The sequence below is a fragment of the Palaemon carinicauda genome, chromosome 26 (assembly GCF_036898095.1).
Source record: "Palaemon carinicauda isolate YSFRI2023 chromosome 26, ASM3689809v2, whole genome shotgun sequence".
Lineage (NCBI taxonomy): Eukaryota > Metazoa > Arthropoda > Malacostraca > Decapoda > Palaemonidae > Palaemon > Palaemon carinicauda.
Window position 1 is genome coordinate 101,828,745 of NC_090750.1, and position 18,710 is coordinate 101,847,454.

Genomic DNA, 18,710 nt, shown 5'->3' on the forward strand with positions numbered 1-18,710 from the left:
GCCTAGAATGGACGTCTCCGCTCTTTGCATTCCAAAGAGACTTACCATTGTACTAAGACGGATCTTAGATTCAGGCCTTCGTTCTGTAACCAATGACCCCAATCAGCTGTTACCTTACCCAGTGAGGAGTTTGGGGTATTAGTTTAAACGCACAGCAGAAGCTCGTTCCCGAGTGTCAGCACTGGGAAGGTCAAGCGGGGGGGTCACGAAGAACACTATCTCGGCTAGGATTCACAGGGTCATAGACCATGCCTTGAATCCTGACCCTCTTCCTGCTCATTGACCTAGTGCTCATGACGTTAGGGGCATCAGTACGTCCCTAGTGTTCAAGAGAAACTACTCTGTGATGTAGGTACTGCAAGAGAGCTTGTGGAAGTGACCTTCACCTCCCACTACCTGGAAAACGTAACCCACAGGAACATGGAGACGTTCTCAACTGGACCTGTGGTGGCTGCACAACAAGTGGTTTGATATGCCTCAGGTTCCTTGATGGGCAAGTAGCACATTATTGAGGGCATAGGTTACCCAAGATTAGTCTGGGATGAATGTGTAAGAATTACTTGCTCTTTCTTTCATCTTCTGCTCTCTTGGGTAACAGCACCCATGGGTCCTCTGCAAGCTGGCCATACCTATCTGCAGGTAATAACCATTTCCCTTGTGTAACCTAGTACTCCATAGAAATAATACTTGTTACGTCCCCATACCCCTCACAAGGTGGGTATTGGGTAACATCTATGTTTGATACCAGAGATTCCTTGATTCCGTCACTCTTTACAAACCCTCGCTATTTATAGGGGATACTGTATTACTTTCTGCGTAGCTGAAAGACAAGCCATAAGATTTTATCTAGGAATAACTACCCCAACCCCTAGTTAGCCGGAGGGGGGTGTTACCCGGCTACCCCGCTCACTCACACACCTGGGCTGAGCACCCACTTTGCTTTTGGCTCTGTTAGAGTGTCGACGTGGCTGCTCTCTTCCGCCTTAAAACTGACTTGCCACTTGTTTATAATTTAATTCTTTATTTTCTTTCCCTTTTCAGATTGTGTGTTCCTTCTTCTGCCGGCCTCATGAATACCTGTCCTGGACCTGAGGACCGCTCTTTCAGTACCTTTATGTCTGCCCTTGAGACGAATCCTCACCAGCTGTGTCTGTCCTGCCGAGGCCAATGTTGTGACTGGAACAGCACTAGTCCCTAGTGTCGAGAGTGGTCTGCCTCCCAGTGGGAGAGGTATTGGCGAAGAAAAAAGTAGTAGTCTAAGTGAGTGAGATTCTTACTCTTCGGGGTCTTCCTCGAAATCTAAGAAATCTCTGACTTTTTTAACCCCCCGATCTCTCCCAAAGCTGTTCCTTGTCCGGTCCTCTCAAGGCAACGGTCGAGTACCAGTGCAGCCCTGTCAACCTCGAGGATCGAGGGACAGTACCGTTTCCCTTGGCAAAACGGTTCCATCCCCCCACCCACCTCCAGGGAGCACCTGCTCTGTTGCTGATCTTTTGCAGATGTGGCCATTGCTGACTTGCGACTAGTCCCCCATGGAAGGAAGTACTGTTCGAACTCCTTCAGTTGGGTATTGAGAGGAAGTGGACTCCGTCTTCCTCAGAGGTGGAGCTTTCCCGGTTGGCCGCAGCGCCGGACGGACGATCTTGGTGCTGCTACCCACCACTCGGACTTTTGATCCCCTGATGTGTCTGATGCCAAAGATTGCTCGTCCCCCTTGCTGAATAGGGGGGGGGAGCAAAGTCTGAGACAGTGTCCTCCTTCGGGAGGCCAGCTCTCTTGCCCGTGAGAGAGATCTTCTACAGACCAACGAGTGACATCACTAACTTTGTCAGAGCAGGTTCCCTCTTCAGAGGAACTTTGCCAGACTTTCCCTTTCAGGGGTTTGTCGAGTGGAGGAGTTTTCAACTCCTCGTTACCCTGAACACAGCTTTTCCCCTGCGGTAAGGATAAACTTGTTCGATCCTTTGGACTAACTCCCTGAGCCTTCGGGCTTTCGTCAATCTGAACCTAAGGGCTCTTGTGACCCTGACCCTTCGAGCCCTCTTGACCCCAGGCCTTCTGGCTTTTGTTACGCTGAGCCTCTAGGCTCTTATGACCCCGAGCCTTCGGGCTCTCGTGACCCTGAGCCTTGGGGCTCTCGTGCCCCCAGGCATTCCCTGCTCTCATCACACTGGGCCCACGGGCTATTGTGACCACAAAGAAACATCATAAGAAATATCAAAATTATGACGTCAAATAAATATGATACTTTGTCTGTTAATGTTTCTGATCAGCTGGAAGTCAATTTAAATAAATTGGAAATTCAAGTTGAGGTCCACCATCCCCCTCAACAATTAGATCAAAAAGACAAAAAGAAAATCATAATTGAAAAACCCAATCTATCAAGACCCTCTTTAATAAAACTACCTGGAAATAGTGTTAGATAAAAAACTGCTAATGGGAAGACTCCATCTAAGGGGTCTAACAAAATATAAACCATAGTTATTTTCTTCATTTTGCAATGGAATTGTCAGGGTTTAAGGGCCAAATACAGTATGAAGAACTTGAGCTCCTTATTCGTGAGCATTCCCCCATAATTATATGTCTACAGGAGAGCAAACTTGATCACAATACTCCTTGTCCTCGTAAATATGTTGGTTATAGGACACCATATGATCACCAAGTAGGGAGCCATGGCGGAAGTCTCATGTACGTTCGTCGAGATGTTCCCCAAATATCTTTGTCTATTCGTACACCTTTGCAGGCAGTGGTTGTACAGATTGATATAGGGAGAAAATATACAATTTGTTCTCTGTACTTGCCTCCAAATGGTAACATTTTGTATGATAACTTAGTAGAAGTGATTCAACAACTCCCTCATTCTTTTCTTTTACTTAGAGATTTGAATAGTAGATATCCTTTGTGGGATGATGTTTTAGAAAACACGGGGGGAAATATCATATCATCAATAGTGGAAAATGAAGATCTGGGACTCCTTAATACAGGAGAGCCCACACACACTCTTTCATGTCCAGACATGTACCTTGTCATGTATTAACATATCAACTGTAAGCTCTAATTGCCTTCTCGATTTCGATTGGAGTACATTAGATGATTGGCATACTTGTGATCATGCACCAATCATTATAAACACCAACAATAGTCCACCTTTACAGATATCGCCACGATGGAATCTTGACAAGGCGGACTGGGATAAACTTCGTGAGGTAAGCGAAATTGAGGGGTATGCAGAACAATTTGAAAATATTGATGATGCCATAGACTTACTGAATGGAACTCTCCATACACCAGGGGTCAACTCAATTCCCAAAACAACAGGGTTATTCAAACGACGACCAGTCCCCTGGTGGTCTTCAGAACTAACTGCCCTGCACAGAGCCCCAAGGAGATCTTTAACACGATTGTGCAGACGCCATACTGATGAGAATTTAATTATATACAAGAAATGTAGAGCACAGTTCTGTAGTGCCATGAAAGAAGCTAGGCGCCAGTCATGGGTGTCTTTTGTTTCCTCCATTAACAGTAGAACACCACTATCTTCTCTGTGGAGGAAAGTGAAGAAGATAGCTGGCAAATTCACTCCCAACCCACCACCAGTGTTGAAAGTGAATGGTCATTATGTGACTGGAGCAACTGAGGTTAGCAATGCCCTTGCTGATCATTTCTCAAATGTATCATACAAGTGGGTAGCAGCCCCTGGTCACCAGCATAGGAACAATGAAGAAGAAAGCTCTAAATTTTGCAACAGGAAGGGAGGAGTCATACAATTCTCCTTTTACTGAAAGAGAATTTGATTCTGCCCATTCCACTTGTAATGATACAGCCCCTGGTCCCAATGGAATTCCATATGCAATGATTAAACATGTACCACTTAATACAAAGTTATTTATTTTAAGTATTTATCAATAAAATATGGCAGGATCATAGTTATCCAAGTGTTTGGGAACTAGCCATTATTTTAGCCTTTTTAAAACCAGGTAAGGATAAGTTTTTAGCAGCAAACTATCAACCTATTTCATTGACTTCTTGCTTATGTAAGATCATGGAGAAGATGGTCAATGCAAGACTGATGTGGTACCTGGAAACGAAAGGTATTTTATCCCCTATCCAGTGAGGATTCAGAAAAATGCACTCAACTGATGTGTTGAAATGACTTGAGTCCTCTATTTGTGAAGCCTTTGCTTACAAACAGCACCATGTAACAGTCTTTTTTTACCTTGAAAAGACATATGATACCGCATGGATATGCTATACTTAAAACCATTCATGAATTGGGATTAAGAGGAGAGCTACCACTGTTTATCCAATCATTTCTTTCACGTAGAGTTTTTCAAGTGAGAGTTGGGGAAACACTATCAGAGAGGAAATGTCAAGAAGGAGTAGTTCTCCAGGGTAGTGTGCTGAGTGTAACCCTGTTTGCACTAGCAATTAATGGGATATCCTCAGTCATTCCCCAGGATATTCTCTCAACATTATTTGTGGATGATCTCTATATGTCATTTGCTGGAGCTATAATGGCAATGATTGATAGAAAATTACAACTCGCAATTGACAAAATTATTCAGTGGGCTGATATGAATGGTTTCAAGTTTTCAACAAGCAAAACTACTATTGTCCATTTCTGTCGTATCCGGGGAGTACATCCAGATCCGGATATATACATGAAAGGTCAACGGACCCCATGTGTAGGTGAAGCTAAATTTTTAGAATTGATTTTCGATTTTAGGCGCACATGGGTTCCTCATTTAATTACATTCAAAGCTAAATGTCTTGAGGCTCTGAATCTTTCACAAGTATTGTCCCATACATCATGGGGGGCAGACCATAAAACTATTTTAAAATTATACTGTACAAGGTATTGATTTTATTCAGAATTAGTTTGGGGTGTGAAATATACTCCTCAGCCACCCCAAGACAATTAAAGATATTAGATTCAATACATTATTCTGGTATTAGGTTGTCCACAGGAACATTTAGAACCTCACCTATCCCAAGTCTCCTTGTTGATGCTGGAGAGTTACCTCTAGACCATTACCGAGTGTCTTCCATTATTTGGTATTGGTTTAGGTTACAAAGACTCCCTAACTCTTTAGCCTTTCAGACTGCAAGCCTTGTAAGGAACTCAACATACTTTGAGTTGCACCCAAAATCTCCTCAACCTTATGGCTTTCGGGTAAAACAATTATTAAACAGTTTTGATAAAATTGGAGGTAAGGTGCTTCTATTTAAGATATCATCAACCCTTCCATGGAAATTATCAGAGATATCTTTTTGTAAATATTGTATTGGTGTTAAAAAAAAAAACATGACTGAATTAGAAGCTAGGGTTCTTTTTATGGAGCATGTTGAAGAACATAGGGAATCAATTTTTATATATACCAATGGCTCCAAAACTGATGCTGGCGATGGATTTTGAGTATATAGTAGTTCTTTTAACTGAAGAGGTGCACTTTCTCCAATATCTTCCATATTTACTGCTGAATTATATGTCATACTAACCACTATTGAGAAAATAGCATTAAAAGAGGAGGGCAATTTTACCATTTATAGTGATTCAAGAAGTGTCCTTCAAGCTTTAGAAGGTTTCAATTCTAGTAACCCTTTAGTTTTAAAGATTTTAGAGTGGCTTTTAATTATTGGCCTAAAAGGTATAACAGTTTGATTTTGCTGGGTTCCGGCACACATAGGTGTGCCTGAAAATGAAGAGGCAGATTCACAGGCAAAGAGTGCTGGAGCTAAGTTGCTACCAAAAAGGTATCCCATTCTCTGTAATGATTTTTACCAGCAATTAAGAATTCTATTTATAACAATTGGCAATAGCATAAGGATAGATTAACCGAAAATAAGATGAGAGAAATTGCGATTGTTATATCCCCTTGGAGGTATAATGGGATGCCCCGAAAATGGGAGAGTACTCTTTGTCGTCTCCGCATTGGTCACACTCGGATGACACACGAGTTTCTGCTGGCTGGCCAACACCAACCATATTGTGATGACTGTTTGAGACCCTTGACAGTGAGGCATTTGTTGACTGAATGCCCCACTTATAGCACTGAAAGAAATAGATATCTGTTTGAGGCTCGGGGTGAGGATGGCAGGTTCTTTTAATCTTTATTTATAATAAATGATATCGGTGTCAATGACCTTCGATGTCAGGATGCCAGAGAATTTCAAATCATTCATTCATTCATTCGATGGGTCTCCAGGCTTCTTCAGTTGACTCTTTCCTGTGAAAAAGGCGTCTGGATGCTGGAGACCAGTCATCAATCTCTCGACCTTGAACAGGTTTGTCAGACAAACCCCGTTCAAGATGGAAACAGCGGACACGGTCAGACAGGCGATAAGACCGCAGAACTTCATGTGTGAACTGGATCTCAAGGACACATACTTCGAGATCCCAGCCCCTCCGTCTTCCAGGAAGTATCTAAGGATCGTGTTCGACCAGAAACAATACCAGTTCAAGGTTCTGTGTTTCGGTCTTTCCATGCCGCCTCAGGTCTTTACAAGAGTGTTTGTCCTAGTGTCATCTTTGGCTCACAGAATTGACATCCATCTCCTAAGATATCTGGACGACTGGCGGATTCTAGCCGACTCAGGGGCAACCCTTCTTCAGCACCGAGACAAACTTCTGGGCCTTTGCCAACACCTGGGATCATGGTAAACCTCAAGAAGTCACAACTGCTCCCCTCTCAAAGACCGGTATATCTGGGCATTATCATAGACACCAAAGAGCACAAAGCATTCCCATCAGACAAAAGAATTCAGAGACTGAGGAAGGTAGCAGGGCCCTTCCTCAGGCGAGAAGAGCTTCCAGCCCAGAGCTGGCTGCATCTCTTAGGCCACCTTGGACAATCTCCGTAATTTGTTCAGGGTATCGCATCCCGATCACTCAATCTACTGAATCAGGATCCAATTTTATTGAGCTTTTACGTGATAGGATCTGCAGAAAAGCTGGCCCTCTGGGTCGAAGTCCAGACCATGTTGGAAAAGGGTGCTCTCCAGGAGGTCCTTGACAGCTCTTCAGGCTTCTTCAGTGAACTCTTTCTTGTGAGAAGCGTGTCTGTAGGCTGGAGATCAGTCATCGATCTCTTGGCTCTGAACAAGTTTGTCCTTTAGCCTTCATTCAGAATGGAGACGGCAGACACGGGTATACAAGCAGTAAGAACACAGGACTCTGTGCATACTGGATCTCAAGGAAGCAAACTTCCAGATCCTAGTCCATTCGTCTTCAAGGAAGTATCTTCGGATCATACACGAGAACAGGCAATACCAGTTCAAGGTGCTATGCTTTGGTCTTTTCACAGCACCCCAGGTCTTTACGAGGGGGTTCGTCCTAGTGTCATTTAGGGCTCACAAGATGGCATTCATCTCATAAGATACCTTGATATTTGGCCGATCCTAGCAGACTTGGTGACAACCCTTCTTCAGCACCGAGACAGACTATTCGAGTTTTGTCAGGATCCAGGGATCATGTTAAACTTCGAGAAGTCATCTGTGCTCCCCTCACAGAGACTGGTATACCTGGGTATGATTATAGAAACTAAATTGCAGAAAGTGTTTTCATCAGACAACAGAGTACACAGGCTGAGGGAGGTAGCATGCCCGTTTCTCAGACGAAAAGAGCTTAGAGCCCAACAGTGGTTGTATCTCATAGGTCACCTAGCATCCCTGGTCTGTCTTGTGCCCAACGGTCACCTCAGAATTCGATCTCTTCATTGGCGGCTAAATCCAGGTGGAGTCAGCACACTGTCTCTCAGGATACATTAGTTCTCATGGGACTAGAACAACTGACAGATCTTGAGTGGTGGGTGACAGATGAAGATCTCCGCAGAGGGACAGATATTCTCGTCCCTTCCCCCGGAATTGATGCTCTATACAGACACCTCAAAAGAAGGGTGGGGTCCCCATATGCTGCACCACACAGCCTCAGGACTATGGTCTAAGTCCGAAAGGTACCAGCACATAAATATCTTAAAGATGAGGGCAGCCTTCCTAGCCCTCCAACAGTTGCTTGCAGGTCACTCTGTGGTGCTGATGAGCGACAACACCGCAGTAGTGGCTTACGTAAACAAACCTTTCGCAACCCCCATGCCATCTAGCGTTAGAGATGTTAAGGTGGACAGAAGACAATTCAGTGTCCCTATCAGCTCGCTTCATTCTAGGCAAGAGGAATGTGCTCGCGAACAGTCTGAGCAGAGTGACTCAGATAGTGTGCTCTGAATAGTCTTTGAATCATCTGATAGTCAACAAAATCCTGACTTGTGGTGTTCCCTGGCTGTGAATCTGTTTGCTACATCCCTGAACTTCAGGCTCCCGCTCTACTGTTCCCCAGTCCCGGACCCTCAGGGTCTCTGGCATGATGCGTGACAACAATGGTGGAACAACATCGACAAGTATGCCTTTCCCCATTCTGTCTGATGCAAAGGGAGCTCAACAAGACCAGAGCATCCAACAACCTGTTCACGATGCTCATAGCTCCGCTATGGCATCACACAGAGTGATCCCCAGACCTTCTGCAGCTCTTGACGGAGCTCCTGAGAGAACTCCCTCCACAACATGATCTACTCAGGCAAGCACACACTAACATCTATCACAAGGCAGTAGCTTTGCTTCCTCTTCACTCCTGGGGACTATACAGCATCTCTTCTCACAGAGAGGCTTTTCACAACAGGTTGTGTGAAGGATGTCTGGATACCTACAAAGATCCCCTGCATCAGTCTGCCAGGCTAAGTGGATCTTCTTCTGTGGTTCGTGTCGTGGAAGGGGTATCTCTACCCTCGATGCCACTATTCCAATAATATCGGAGTTCCTTGTATACCTTCGGGAAGAAAATCTTCTCTTGGTCTCTGCAGTGAAAGGTTACTGCTCAGCCTTAAGCCTTGCCTTTAGACTGAAAGGAGTTGATCTTTCCTCTTCGTGGTGTTGTCTCTTCTCATACAAAGTTATGAGCTTACTTGCCCCCAGTCAGAAATTAGATCTTATCCTAGGAACATGGTTCGCATCCTTCAGTCCCTGAAGAGTGCTTCTTATGAACCATTATGCCGGGCAATAGATCGCCACTTCACTTTGAAGTCTTTGTTCCTGCTCGCATTGGGTTGGGCCAAGAGAGTCGGTGAACTTCATGATCTATCCTACATCCCCCATTCAAGGGGATGGAGGGAGGTAACGCTTAGCTTCATCCTTGAGTTTATTGCTAAGACTCAAAATCTGGGAGTAGTAGATCTTAGATTTGGGCCCTTCCGGATTGAGGGTCTTCGTTCTGTAACCAATGATCCAGATCAACCGTTACTTTGCCCAGTGAGGAGTTTGAGGTATTACCTTAAACGCACTGCAGCAGTTTGCCTTGAGTGTCAGCACGGGGAAGGTCAAGAGGAGGGTCACAAAGAACACCATCTCAACTTGGATTCGCAGGGTCATTGACCATGCAGTGAATCCTGACCCTCCTCTTGCTCATCGACCTAAAGCTCATGACATTAGGGGCATAAGTATATCCCTGGCGTTTAAAAGTAACTACTCTGTGACGCAGGTACTGCAAGTGGGTGCGGAAGCGTTAGGCAACCTTCACTGCCCACTACCTGCAAGACATAACCAACGGGAACATGTACACGTTCTCCATTGGTCCTGTGGGGGCTGCATAACAAGTGGTTTAGAATGCCTCCGTCTCCTTGATGGACAAGTAGCAGATGGTAGAGGGCGTAGCTTACCAGGGATTAGTCTGAGATAGATGTGTAAGAATGATTGGCTCTTTTTTTCATATTTTCCCTCGCTTGGGTAATAGGACCATGAGCCCTTTGCATGCTGGCCTCACCTAACTGCAGGTAAAAACCATTTCCCATGTGTAACATACCATAGAATTAATACTTGTCTACATCCCCGATACTCCCCGCGAGGTGGGCATTAGGAAATGTCTATGTTTAATGTCAACATTCCTATTTAACTCAGAATATTCTTACCTAGACAGTCACATTGCTAGTTTTCACAAGCTCACAGTTTGGTCAGGCCGCTATCTGTGCATTGCACAAAAGTTTAGTGAGGTGTCAGGGTTTATCTCAGTTACAAGCCAAGCCCGTACTGGAAAACCCCGGGTCAATGGCCAAGCCAGTGGTCGGACTTCCACCCTCCTAATGGGTGAATCGTCCTTAATAAATACCGTGAGGTTTGTAGTACTGTCAGAACAAATTACAAATTTGAAAGTAATTTGTATTTTTCCTAACCATACAAACCTGTAGCTATTTATACAGATTGTCTCACCATCACTTGTCCCTCATAGTAAGACCTACCTACATTCAAAAGTGGTTCGAATACACTGGCGTATGAATGAGTAGTGTAGCCGGCAACCCCTTACCCGTCACTACACCCCCGCTAACTAGCGGGTTGGGTTGTTGCCACCTAGCTTAAAAGTCTTAATGGCTAGTCTTCCAGCTTTGCCAATAGATAATCCTTAATAAATAGCTCCAGGTTTGTATAGTAAGGAAATATACAAATTATTTAAAATTTGTCATTTTACTAATAGTGCACCAAAAAAATCTGAAGTAAATGGCACAAATATAAACATGTTATTTTCATTAGTAAAATAAATTTTTGAATATACTTACCCGATAATCATGTAGCTGTCAACTCTGTTGCCCGACAGAATTCTACGGAAGGGATACGCCAGCGATCGCTATACAAGAGGGGGGTGTACTCACAAGCGCCACCTGTGGCCAGGTACTGCAGTACTTCTTGTTGACACCACTTCAATTTTTCCTCGGTCCACTGGTTCTATGGGGAGGAAGGGTGGGTCAATTAAATCATGATTATCGGGTAAGTATATTCAAAAATTTATTTTACTAATGAAAATAACATTTTTCAATATTAAACTTACCCGATAATCATGTAGCTGATTCACACCCAGGGAGGTGGGTGAAAACCAGTGTACATGTATATCAAGAAGCTAAGTATCCCGTATTTCATATTATCAGTTATTCAAAATAACAATGAAATTACAAGTACCTGGTAAGGAAGTCGACTTGAGCCATTACTCTGCCTTAAATAAGTTCGTCTTCCTTACTGAGCGCAGCGTTCCTCTTAGGAGGCTGAACAACTCTAAGGTGCTGAAGTATCAAGGGCTGCAACCCATACTAAAGGACCTCATCACAACCTTTAACCTCGGCGCTTCTCAAGAAAGAATTGACCACCCGCCAAATCAACAAGGATGTGGAAGGCTTCTTAGCCGACCGTACAACCCATAAAAAGTATTTAAGAGAAAGGTTAAAAGGTTATGGGATTATGGGAATGTAGTGGCTGAGCCCTCGCCTATTACTGCATTCGTTGCTACGAATGGTCCCAGGGTGTAGCAGTACTCGTAAAGAGACTGGACATCTTTGAGATAGAATGATGCGAACACTGACTTGCTTCTCCAATAGGTTGCATCCATAACACTCTGCAGAGAATGGCTCTGTTTGAAGGCCACTGAAGTAGCCACAGCTCCCACTTCATGTGTCCTTACCTTCAGCAAAGCAAGGTCTTCTTCCTTCAGATGAGAATGTGCTTCCCTAATCAGAAGCCTGAATAGTAAGAAACTGAGTTCTTAGAACTTGGAAAAGAAGGTTTCTTGATAGCACACCATAAGGCTTCTGATTGTCCTCGTAAAGGTTAAGACCTTTTTAGATAGTACCTAAGAGCTCTAACTGGGCAAAGTACTCTCTCCAGTTCATTCCCCACCAAGTTGGACAGGCTTGGGATCTCGAACGACTTAGGCCAAGGACGTGAAGGAAGCTCGTTTAGTAAAAACCGAGCTGCAAGGAACATGTAGCCGTTTCAGATGTGAAAACAATGATCCTGCTGAAGGCGTGGATCTCACTTACTCTTTTAGCTGTTGTCAAGCACACGAGGAAAAGAGTTTTTAATGTGAGGTCCTAAAAAGAGGCTGATTGGAGAGGTTCAAATCTTGATGACATAAGGAACCTTAGGACCACGTCTAGATTCCAGCCTGGAGTGGACAACCGACGTTCCTTTGAGGTCTCAAAAGACCTAGGGAGGTCCTGTAGATCTTTGTTGGTGGAAAGATCCAAGCCTCTGTGGCGGAAAACCGCTGCCAACATACTTCTGTAACCCTTGATCGTAGGAGCTGAAAGGGATCTTACTTTCCTTAGATATAACAGGAAGTCAGCAATCTGGGTTACAGTGGTACTGGTTGAGGAAACTGCATTGGTCTTGTACCAGCTACGGAAGACTTCCCCTTGAGACTGATAGATTCTGAGAGTGGATGTTCTCCTTGCTTTGGCAATCGCTCTGGCTGCCTCCTTCGAAAAGCCCCTAGCTCTTGAGAGTCTTTCGAAAGTCTGAAGGCAGTCAGACGAAGAGCGTGGAGGTTTGGGTGTACCTTCTTTACGTGAGGTAGACGTAGAAGGTTCACTCCTAGAGGAAGAGTCCTGGGAATGTCGACCAGCCATTGCAGTACCTCTAAGAACCATTCTCTCGCGGGCCAGAGCGGAGCCAACCAACGTCAGCCGTGTCCCTTTGCGAGAGGAGAACTTCTGAAGTACCCTGTTGACAATCTTGAACGGCGGGAATGCATACAGGTCGAGATGGAACCAATCCAGCAGAAAAGCATCCACGTGAACTGCTGCTGGGTCTGGAATCGGAGAACAATACAACAGGAGTCTCTAGGTTATCGAGGTAGCGAACAGATCTATGGTTGGCTGACCCCACAGGGCCCAAAGTCTGCTGCAAACATTCTTGTGAAGGGTCCACTCTGTGGGGATGACCTGACCCTTCCGGCTGAGGTGATCTGCCATGACATTCATACCGCCCTGAATGAACCTCGTTACCAGCGTGAGCTTTCGATCTTTAGACCAGAAGAGGAGGACCCTTGCGATCTAGAACAACTTCACGAAAGAGTCCCTCCCTGCTTGAAGATGTAAGCCAGGGCTGTGGTGTTGTCAGAGTCCACCTCCACCACTTTGTTAAGCTGGAGGGACTTGAAGTTTATCAAGGCCAGAAGAACCGCCAACAACTCCTTGCAATTGATGTGAAGTGTCCTTTGCTCCTGATTCCATGTTCCCGAGCATTCCTGTCCGTCCAAAGTCGCACCCCAGCCCGTGTCTGATGTGTCCGAGAGGAGACGGCGGTCGGGTTTCTGAACAGCCAAAGGAAGACTTCCTTGAGAAGAAAGCTGTTCTTACACCACGCGAGAGAAGACCTCCTCTCTTCGGAAACAGGAACTGAGACCGTCTCTAGCGTCATGTCCTTTATCCAGTGAGCAGCTAGATGATACTGAAGGGGGGGAGGTGGAGTCTCCCTAACACGATGAACAGGGCCAGCGATGAAAGTGTCCCTGTTAGACTCATCCACTACCTGACTGAGCATCGGTTCCTTCTCAGCATGCTCTGGATGCATTCTAGGGCTTGGAAGATCCTTGGGGCCGACGGAAAAGCCCGAAAAGCTCGACTCTGAAGATCCATACCCAGGGAGACAATGGTCTGGGATGGGATGAGCTGAGACTCCTCAAAATTGACCAGGAGACCCAGTTCCTTAGTCAGATCCATAGTCCATCTGAGAATCTCCAGACAGCGACGACTTGTGGGAGCTCTTAAAAGCCAGTCGTCTGACGGAGCCGGACACAAGATCATGGTACTGCTGCACAGTCTGTGAACTGTCAACCATGGGGAAGCGAGGAAGTACAGTGACAACCCGAAGCTGTCTAGACTGGGTCGTACAGACAACTCCTTATCGGGTTGCTGAGGTTGCCGCACTGCGTCACAACAAGTCACTTCTGCTGGTTGTTGAACGTCTTCCCAGTGACACACTGACTCCGTAAACAAAAAATCCTTTACCAAGGACTAAGCTTGGACTGCATGTCTTGCAACACAGCTCAAGGTCTATGGGAGCAGGTGTGGTAACAGACGGGGTTAGTGACTGAAGTGGAACCACTACCTTCCCTGGAAGCATGTTATGCTTAAATAAAAGTCCATAGGAGGCTACGCAGCTAAAGGCTCCTCTCCAAATGACAGAGTCCTCAAGGGAATATCAGAAGGAGGGAGAAAAGCACTTTCTCATCTACAGGGACCATATCCGAGAAAAGCTAAGTTCTCTCAGTGAGGGTTTCAATGGTGCAAAAGCAGCAGACTAGAAGGCAACGTTATGAAACTGCTTGACAGTCTAGTGAGTTGGCAACAACCAAAGATGTGTGACTGAGAAGCATGCGGTAAGGTATGCAGAGCATGTTGTATGCAGAGCATGCTGTATGCAGAGCATGCTGTATGTAGAGCATGTTGTATGCAGAGCATGCTGAATGCAGAGCATGCTGTATGCAGAGCATGTTGTATGCAGAGCATGCTGAATGCAGAGCATGCTGTATGCAGAGCATGTTGTATGCAGAGCATGCTGTATGCAGAGCATGCTGTATGTAGAGCATGTTGTATGCAGAGCATGCTGAATGCAGAGCATGCTGTATGCAGAGCATGTTGTATGCAGAGCATGCTGTATGCAGAGCATGCTGTATGCAGAGCATGCTGTATGTAGAGCATGCTGTAAGGTAAGCAGAGCGTGTTGCATGGCGTGTAACATTTCTCAGAAATTCCATGACCAGTGCTAGAGTGAGTAATATCGCATTACCGTCCATTGAAAGTGCACGTGCCGAGGGAATTGATTTAGACTGTTTTGTTGATGAATTTGATAGCCGGCATGATAATCGTAGAATTAAGCTACACTAAATGTACTATAATCTACTTCACCTCAGGAAAGGGAAACTCGCCCTGTTGGCAACACTGCATTACTTCATGCATGCTTGCATGGGGTTTTAATATCAACAAAATATTACCTTACATTCATAACTCATGATTCATTTTTGTTTTGAAGATATTTTTGCCATATTTTGCGATATTGTTAAAAATATATTGCAAGGAATACATATATATTTTTATATAAGTAATACAAATAACCTCCATTATCATAATGTTTGTGTAGGCATACATGTATATGATTACAAATGCAAGTTATGAAAGTAATGAGGTGTTATTATTGTCATTTGTTATTTCCAAGTTGAATGGGAAGAGGCTCAAGTTGAGGAGAAAGTGGCAGATGCATGCGTTGAGGTGGCTGACTCATAGTATGAGGTTGCTGCCTCAAGAGTTGCGCTTGCTGTAAGGGTTGCGGATGCGCAGTAGCAGGTTCCTGAGGAACGAGTTAAGGTTCCTGAGGTGTGAGCTGCGAGAGTTGAAGTAGCGGCTGCGCAGAACGCAGTTCTTGTCTCGCGAGTTGAGGTTCCTGAGGTGCTAGCCTAAGCTGCAGCGAGTGCTGAGGTGGCTGCCTCATTGATGGAAGAGGTTGTCGTACCTCAAGAGATTGTTGCCTCGCTGGTGGAACCGCAAGCGGAAGCGGAGGAAGTAAGGCATAAGATTCCTGCTCCCATTGCTGAGGTTGCCTTAAGGAAGGCGGAGGTTCCTGCACACCGCTGGTAACTGGCAACTCAGTACGCGGTAAGGTATCCTGAGGAACCTCAACATCGTACGCCTGGCAGACTGGACTGCGGTGAGGCGGAGCGATCGCAGGAGGAGGTGTAACCTTCTCAGCCTGACACTCACGCATTAAGACCGCAAGCTGTGACTGCATGGACTGCAGCAAAGTCATCTTGGGGTCGGCAGACGCTAAGGTCTGCTGAGGCAAAGCCTTAACAGAAGATGAGGTCTGTTGCGGCATCACCTTACCTCTCTTAGGAGGTGTGCAGTCACCTGATGACTGCGGAGAGTCAGAGCTAACCCAATGACTGCATCCGGGTTGTTGAACTCTAGAGGTCTGGACTTTACGTTTAAGAGGTCTTGAGACCTGAGTCCAGCGTTATCTCCCCGAAATTTCTTCTGCAGACGAGTAAAATAAGGGCTCAATCGTCTGCGGGTGGGAGTGACGGTCTCTGTAAGACACGCCCGCAACCACCGAGGATACTTCTGTGCGCCGATCAAGGCCTGCCGAACCCTTTTGCCCTTCGACATTGCTTCTCCCCTGGGCTTGGGAGCTTGCAAGAGGTCCCGGACTGGGAGGACGACTGGCACGCAAGAAGTACCCTCACGCACAACACTGACACACTTTGCGCTAATCACTTATCACTTTTGAATTTCTGTTTGCACTTATTTCACTGAACTCGAAACTTTAAGTGGTTTGTACCTGAAACACGCAATTCTATCCTTCTTTAAAAGTTAGTAATTGCGAAAACAGAATTACAATGTAACAGAAAAATCTAATGAAAGATAAATAATTCAGTGGCTGGAAAGAGACTAAACACTAGATCAAATAAACTACGTTTAAAATCTCTCACCGCATAAAGCTTGAGAACAAGAATAAACTCTAGAAACGTTTACCTTCTTCCCCTAAAGAGACTAGGGAGAAAGGCAAAAACGATAACAACGTTACTCGCTTGAACGAAACGTTTATCCAGCTCTCTCTCCCTCCGTCTCTATCTCTCTCTCTCTCTCTCTAGACTTAGAACCTGAGAGAAGAGCCCAATCATATATACTCGTTAAAACATATTATTGTTAAAGGAAAAAAACTGAAAGATTTCCCAAATAAAAAGTTCCTTTATTAGAATTAAAACCATTAAGCTAAGAAAGAATGAACAAAACGTTATAAACGGTTTACTCTTACTGCAACGTGACACCGTGAAAATTCTCTCTCTATCGTAACGATAGAGCGCAAGTTGAACGTTCTGAACGTCAACAACTGCAGAGACAAAACAAAACGTTAGTTCAACTTTGAAACAGTAGGAGACTATCAAAGAAATTCTTTCAAAAACATTAAAATAGCATAATATGTTAACAGGTAAAACCGAAATGACGGGCTCAATGTTAATTAACTTCGGTACAAGAAAAGACCGCCTACTATTAGGAAAGGTCGAAATATAAAAATTAATTTTAATAATTTTATAATAAAAGGAAGTTAATCGAAGAGGCCTATAAAAGGCGGAGAGATATAAAATAAATCTATAACTTTTGTTAAGCAAAATTAAGAAAGAGAGTCTATACTCTCTTAGACACCAACACTTCCGTCTAAGGGAAGGGTCGGCCATTTAAAGGTGAAAGAGAGTTCATACTCTCTTCGTCACCATAATTAATCAAATTAATTCCAAAAGCTAGCTAAGCTAATAATAGAACTTCCTGAATAGCGAAAGCTGAAATCTTAGAGCAATACTTCACCAAAAACCGTGAACAAAACTCCAAAATTATAAGCGTATCCATGAACGTCTTGCCGGAAGCACGACAGAGGAAAAATTGAAGTGGTGTCAACAAGAAGTACTGCAGTACCTGGCCACAGGTGGCGCTTGTGAGTACACCCCCCTCTTGTATAGCGATCGCTGGCGTATCCCTTCCGTAGAATTCTGTCGGGCAACAGAGTTGACAGCTACATGATTATCGGGTAAGTTTAATATTGAAAAATCTTTGTAGATACTGTACAAGGAAGTATAGAAATCACAACTATTTAGCTGTTACCATCAGAAAGGAAAGTTGTAGAACAGGTTATGTAATTTATTATTGTGTTCATGTTCCTCAAATGTTTAACATTTGGTCATTGTCATGTTTGTTTCATTTTTTACCTAGTCATTAAAGCATTTCGGTGGAATATGTAGCCTATCTCTTCTTAGAATTTTCAAAGTTAATACATAAACTTAATAAAGTATTTTGGTGGAATACATATCACAAATATTTTGGTGGAATACATATCACAAGTATTTTGGTGGAATACATATCACAAGTATTTTGGTGGAATACATATCACAAGTATTTTGGTGGAATACATATCACTTCAGAATTTTCTCAGTGAATACAGACCAGGAGTGAATTAACAACTTGAGATTAATATCCCATTTCAAAAGGCATTATAAATTTGTACAGTATGTACTTTAATATCTTTGTTCTCGCCAATTAAGAGGTCACTAAGAAGAACACTAAACAATCGTACATAACTATTTCAGCATTTAAGCCAAAGTTTGCAGCTTCAGAGAAGGCTCTTGAGCTGAGTAAGCACTTTGTTATGGTTAACACATTAGACAATGATGAACCTGAGGACGAGAAGTATAAACCTGACGGTGGATACATTCCAAGAATTCTTTTCCTAGGTGAGTAATTACATCATTCTTTTCTGATTAGGTTATGCATAAAATTTTCTGTCTTCTATATACTGTATATATTAAGATATAAGGATTGGTCAATTGCATATTTAAATGTGTTGGGGTTGAAATCTGTATTTGACCAAATTATTAATTGTTCCGGCTCTATATACAAACCATACATTCTTTGCGTAGGAGTATTATTTTGGCGATAGCTGAAACCAGCCGTTAAAGCTTTTTTAAAGTGTAACTACATACCGCTAGTTAGCAGAAGGAGTTAGCGGGGATAAACCAACCACCCCGCTCACACCAGCGCTAGTAAACAATTGCCAATTTTTATTTAGAGTTAAGTAGAGTTGAGATGTAGTCTTACTCTCCCTTCAGACCTTTTAACCGGTTTATGATTAAAAGTGACTGGCCTAAAGTTTTAAAAAATTCTGTTTTCTTTTTAGATGGTGACCCAGACTTCCCTTAGATGGGGCCCCCGTTATCTCACTTGGCAAAGCAACAGTGGCCACCACCTGGAGTAGATTATTTCATTGGCACATGCAGCAACCCCTACCTTCCTTGGGGCTTTCGTATCTCCCCCGCTAAGGAATGGTTTCCAAGGGTGTTACTGGTGACCGCAGTA

General features: G+C 44.1%; 1 protein-coding gene across 1 annotated transcript in view; it reads left to right on the forward strand.

Annotated features, from left to right (window-relative positions):
• Positions 1-18,710, forward strand: part of LOC137619729 (thioredoxin domain-containing protein 12-like) — an 88,553-nt gene that overhangs the window by 44,120 nt on the left and 25,723 nt on the right. Inside the window, exon 3 of the mRNA XM_068350030.1 lies at positions 17,945-18,088. Within this exon, the coding sequence (XP_068206131.1) occupies positions 17,945-18,088 (144 nt within the window). The remainder of the gene's footprint in view (positions 1-17,944; positions 18,089-18,710) is intronic.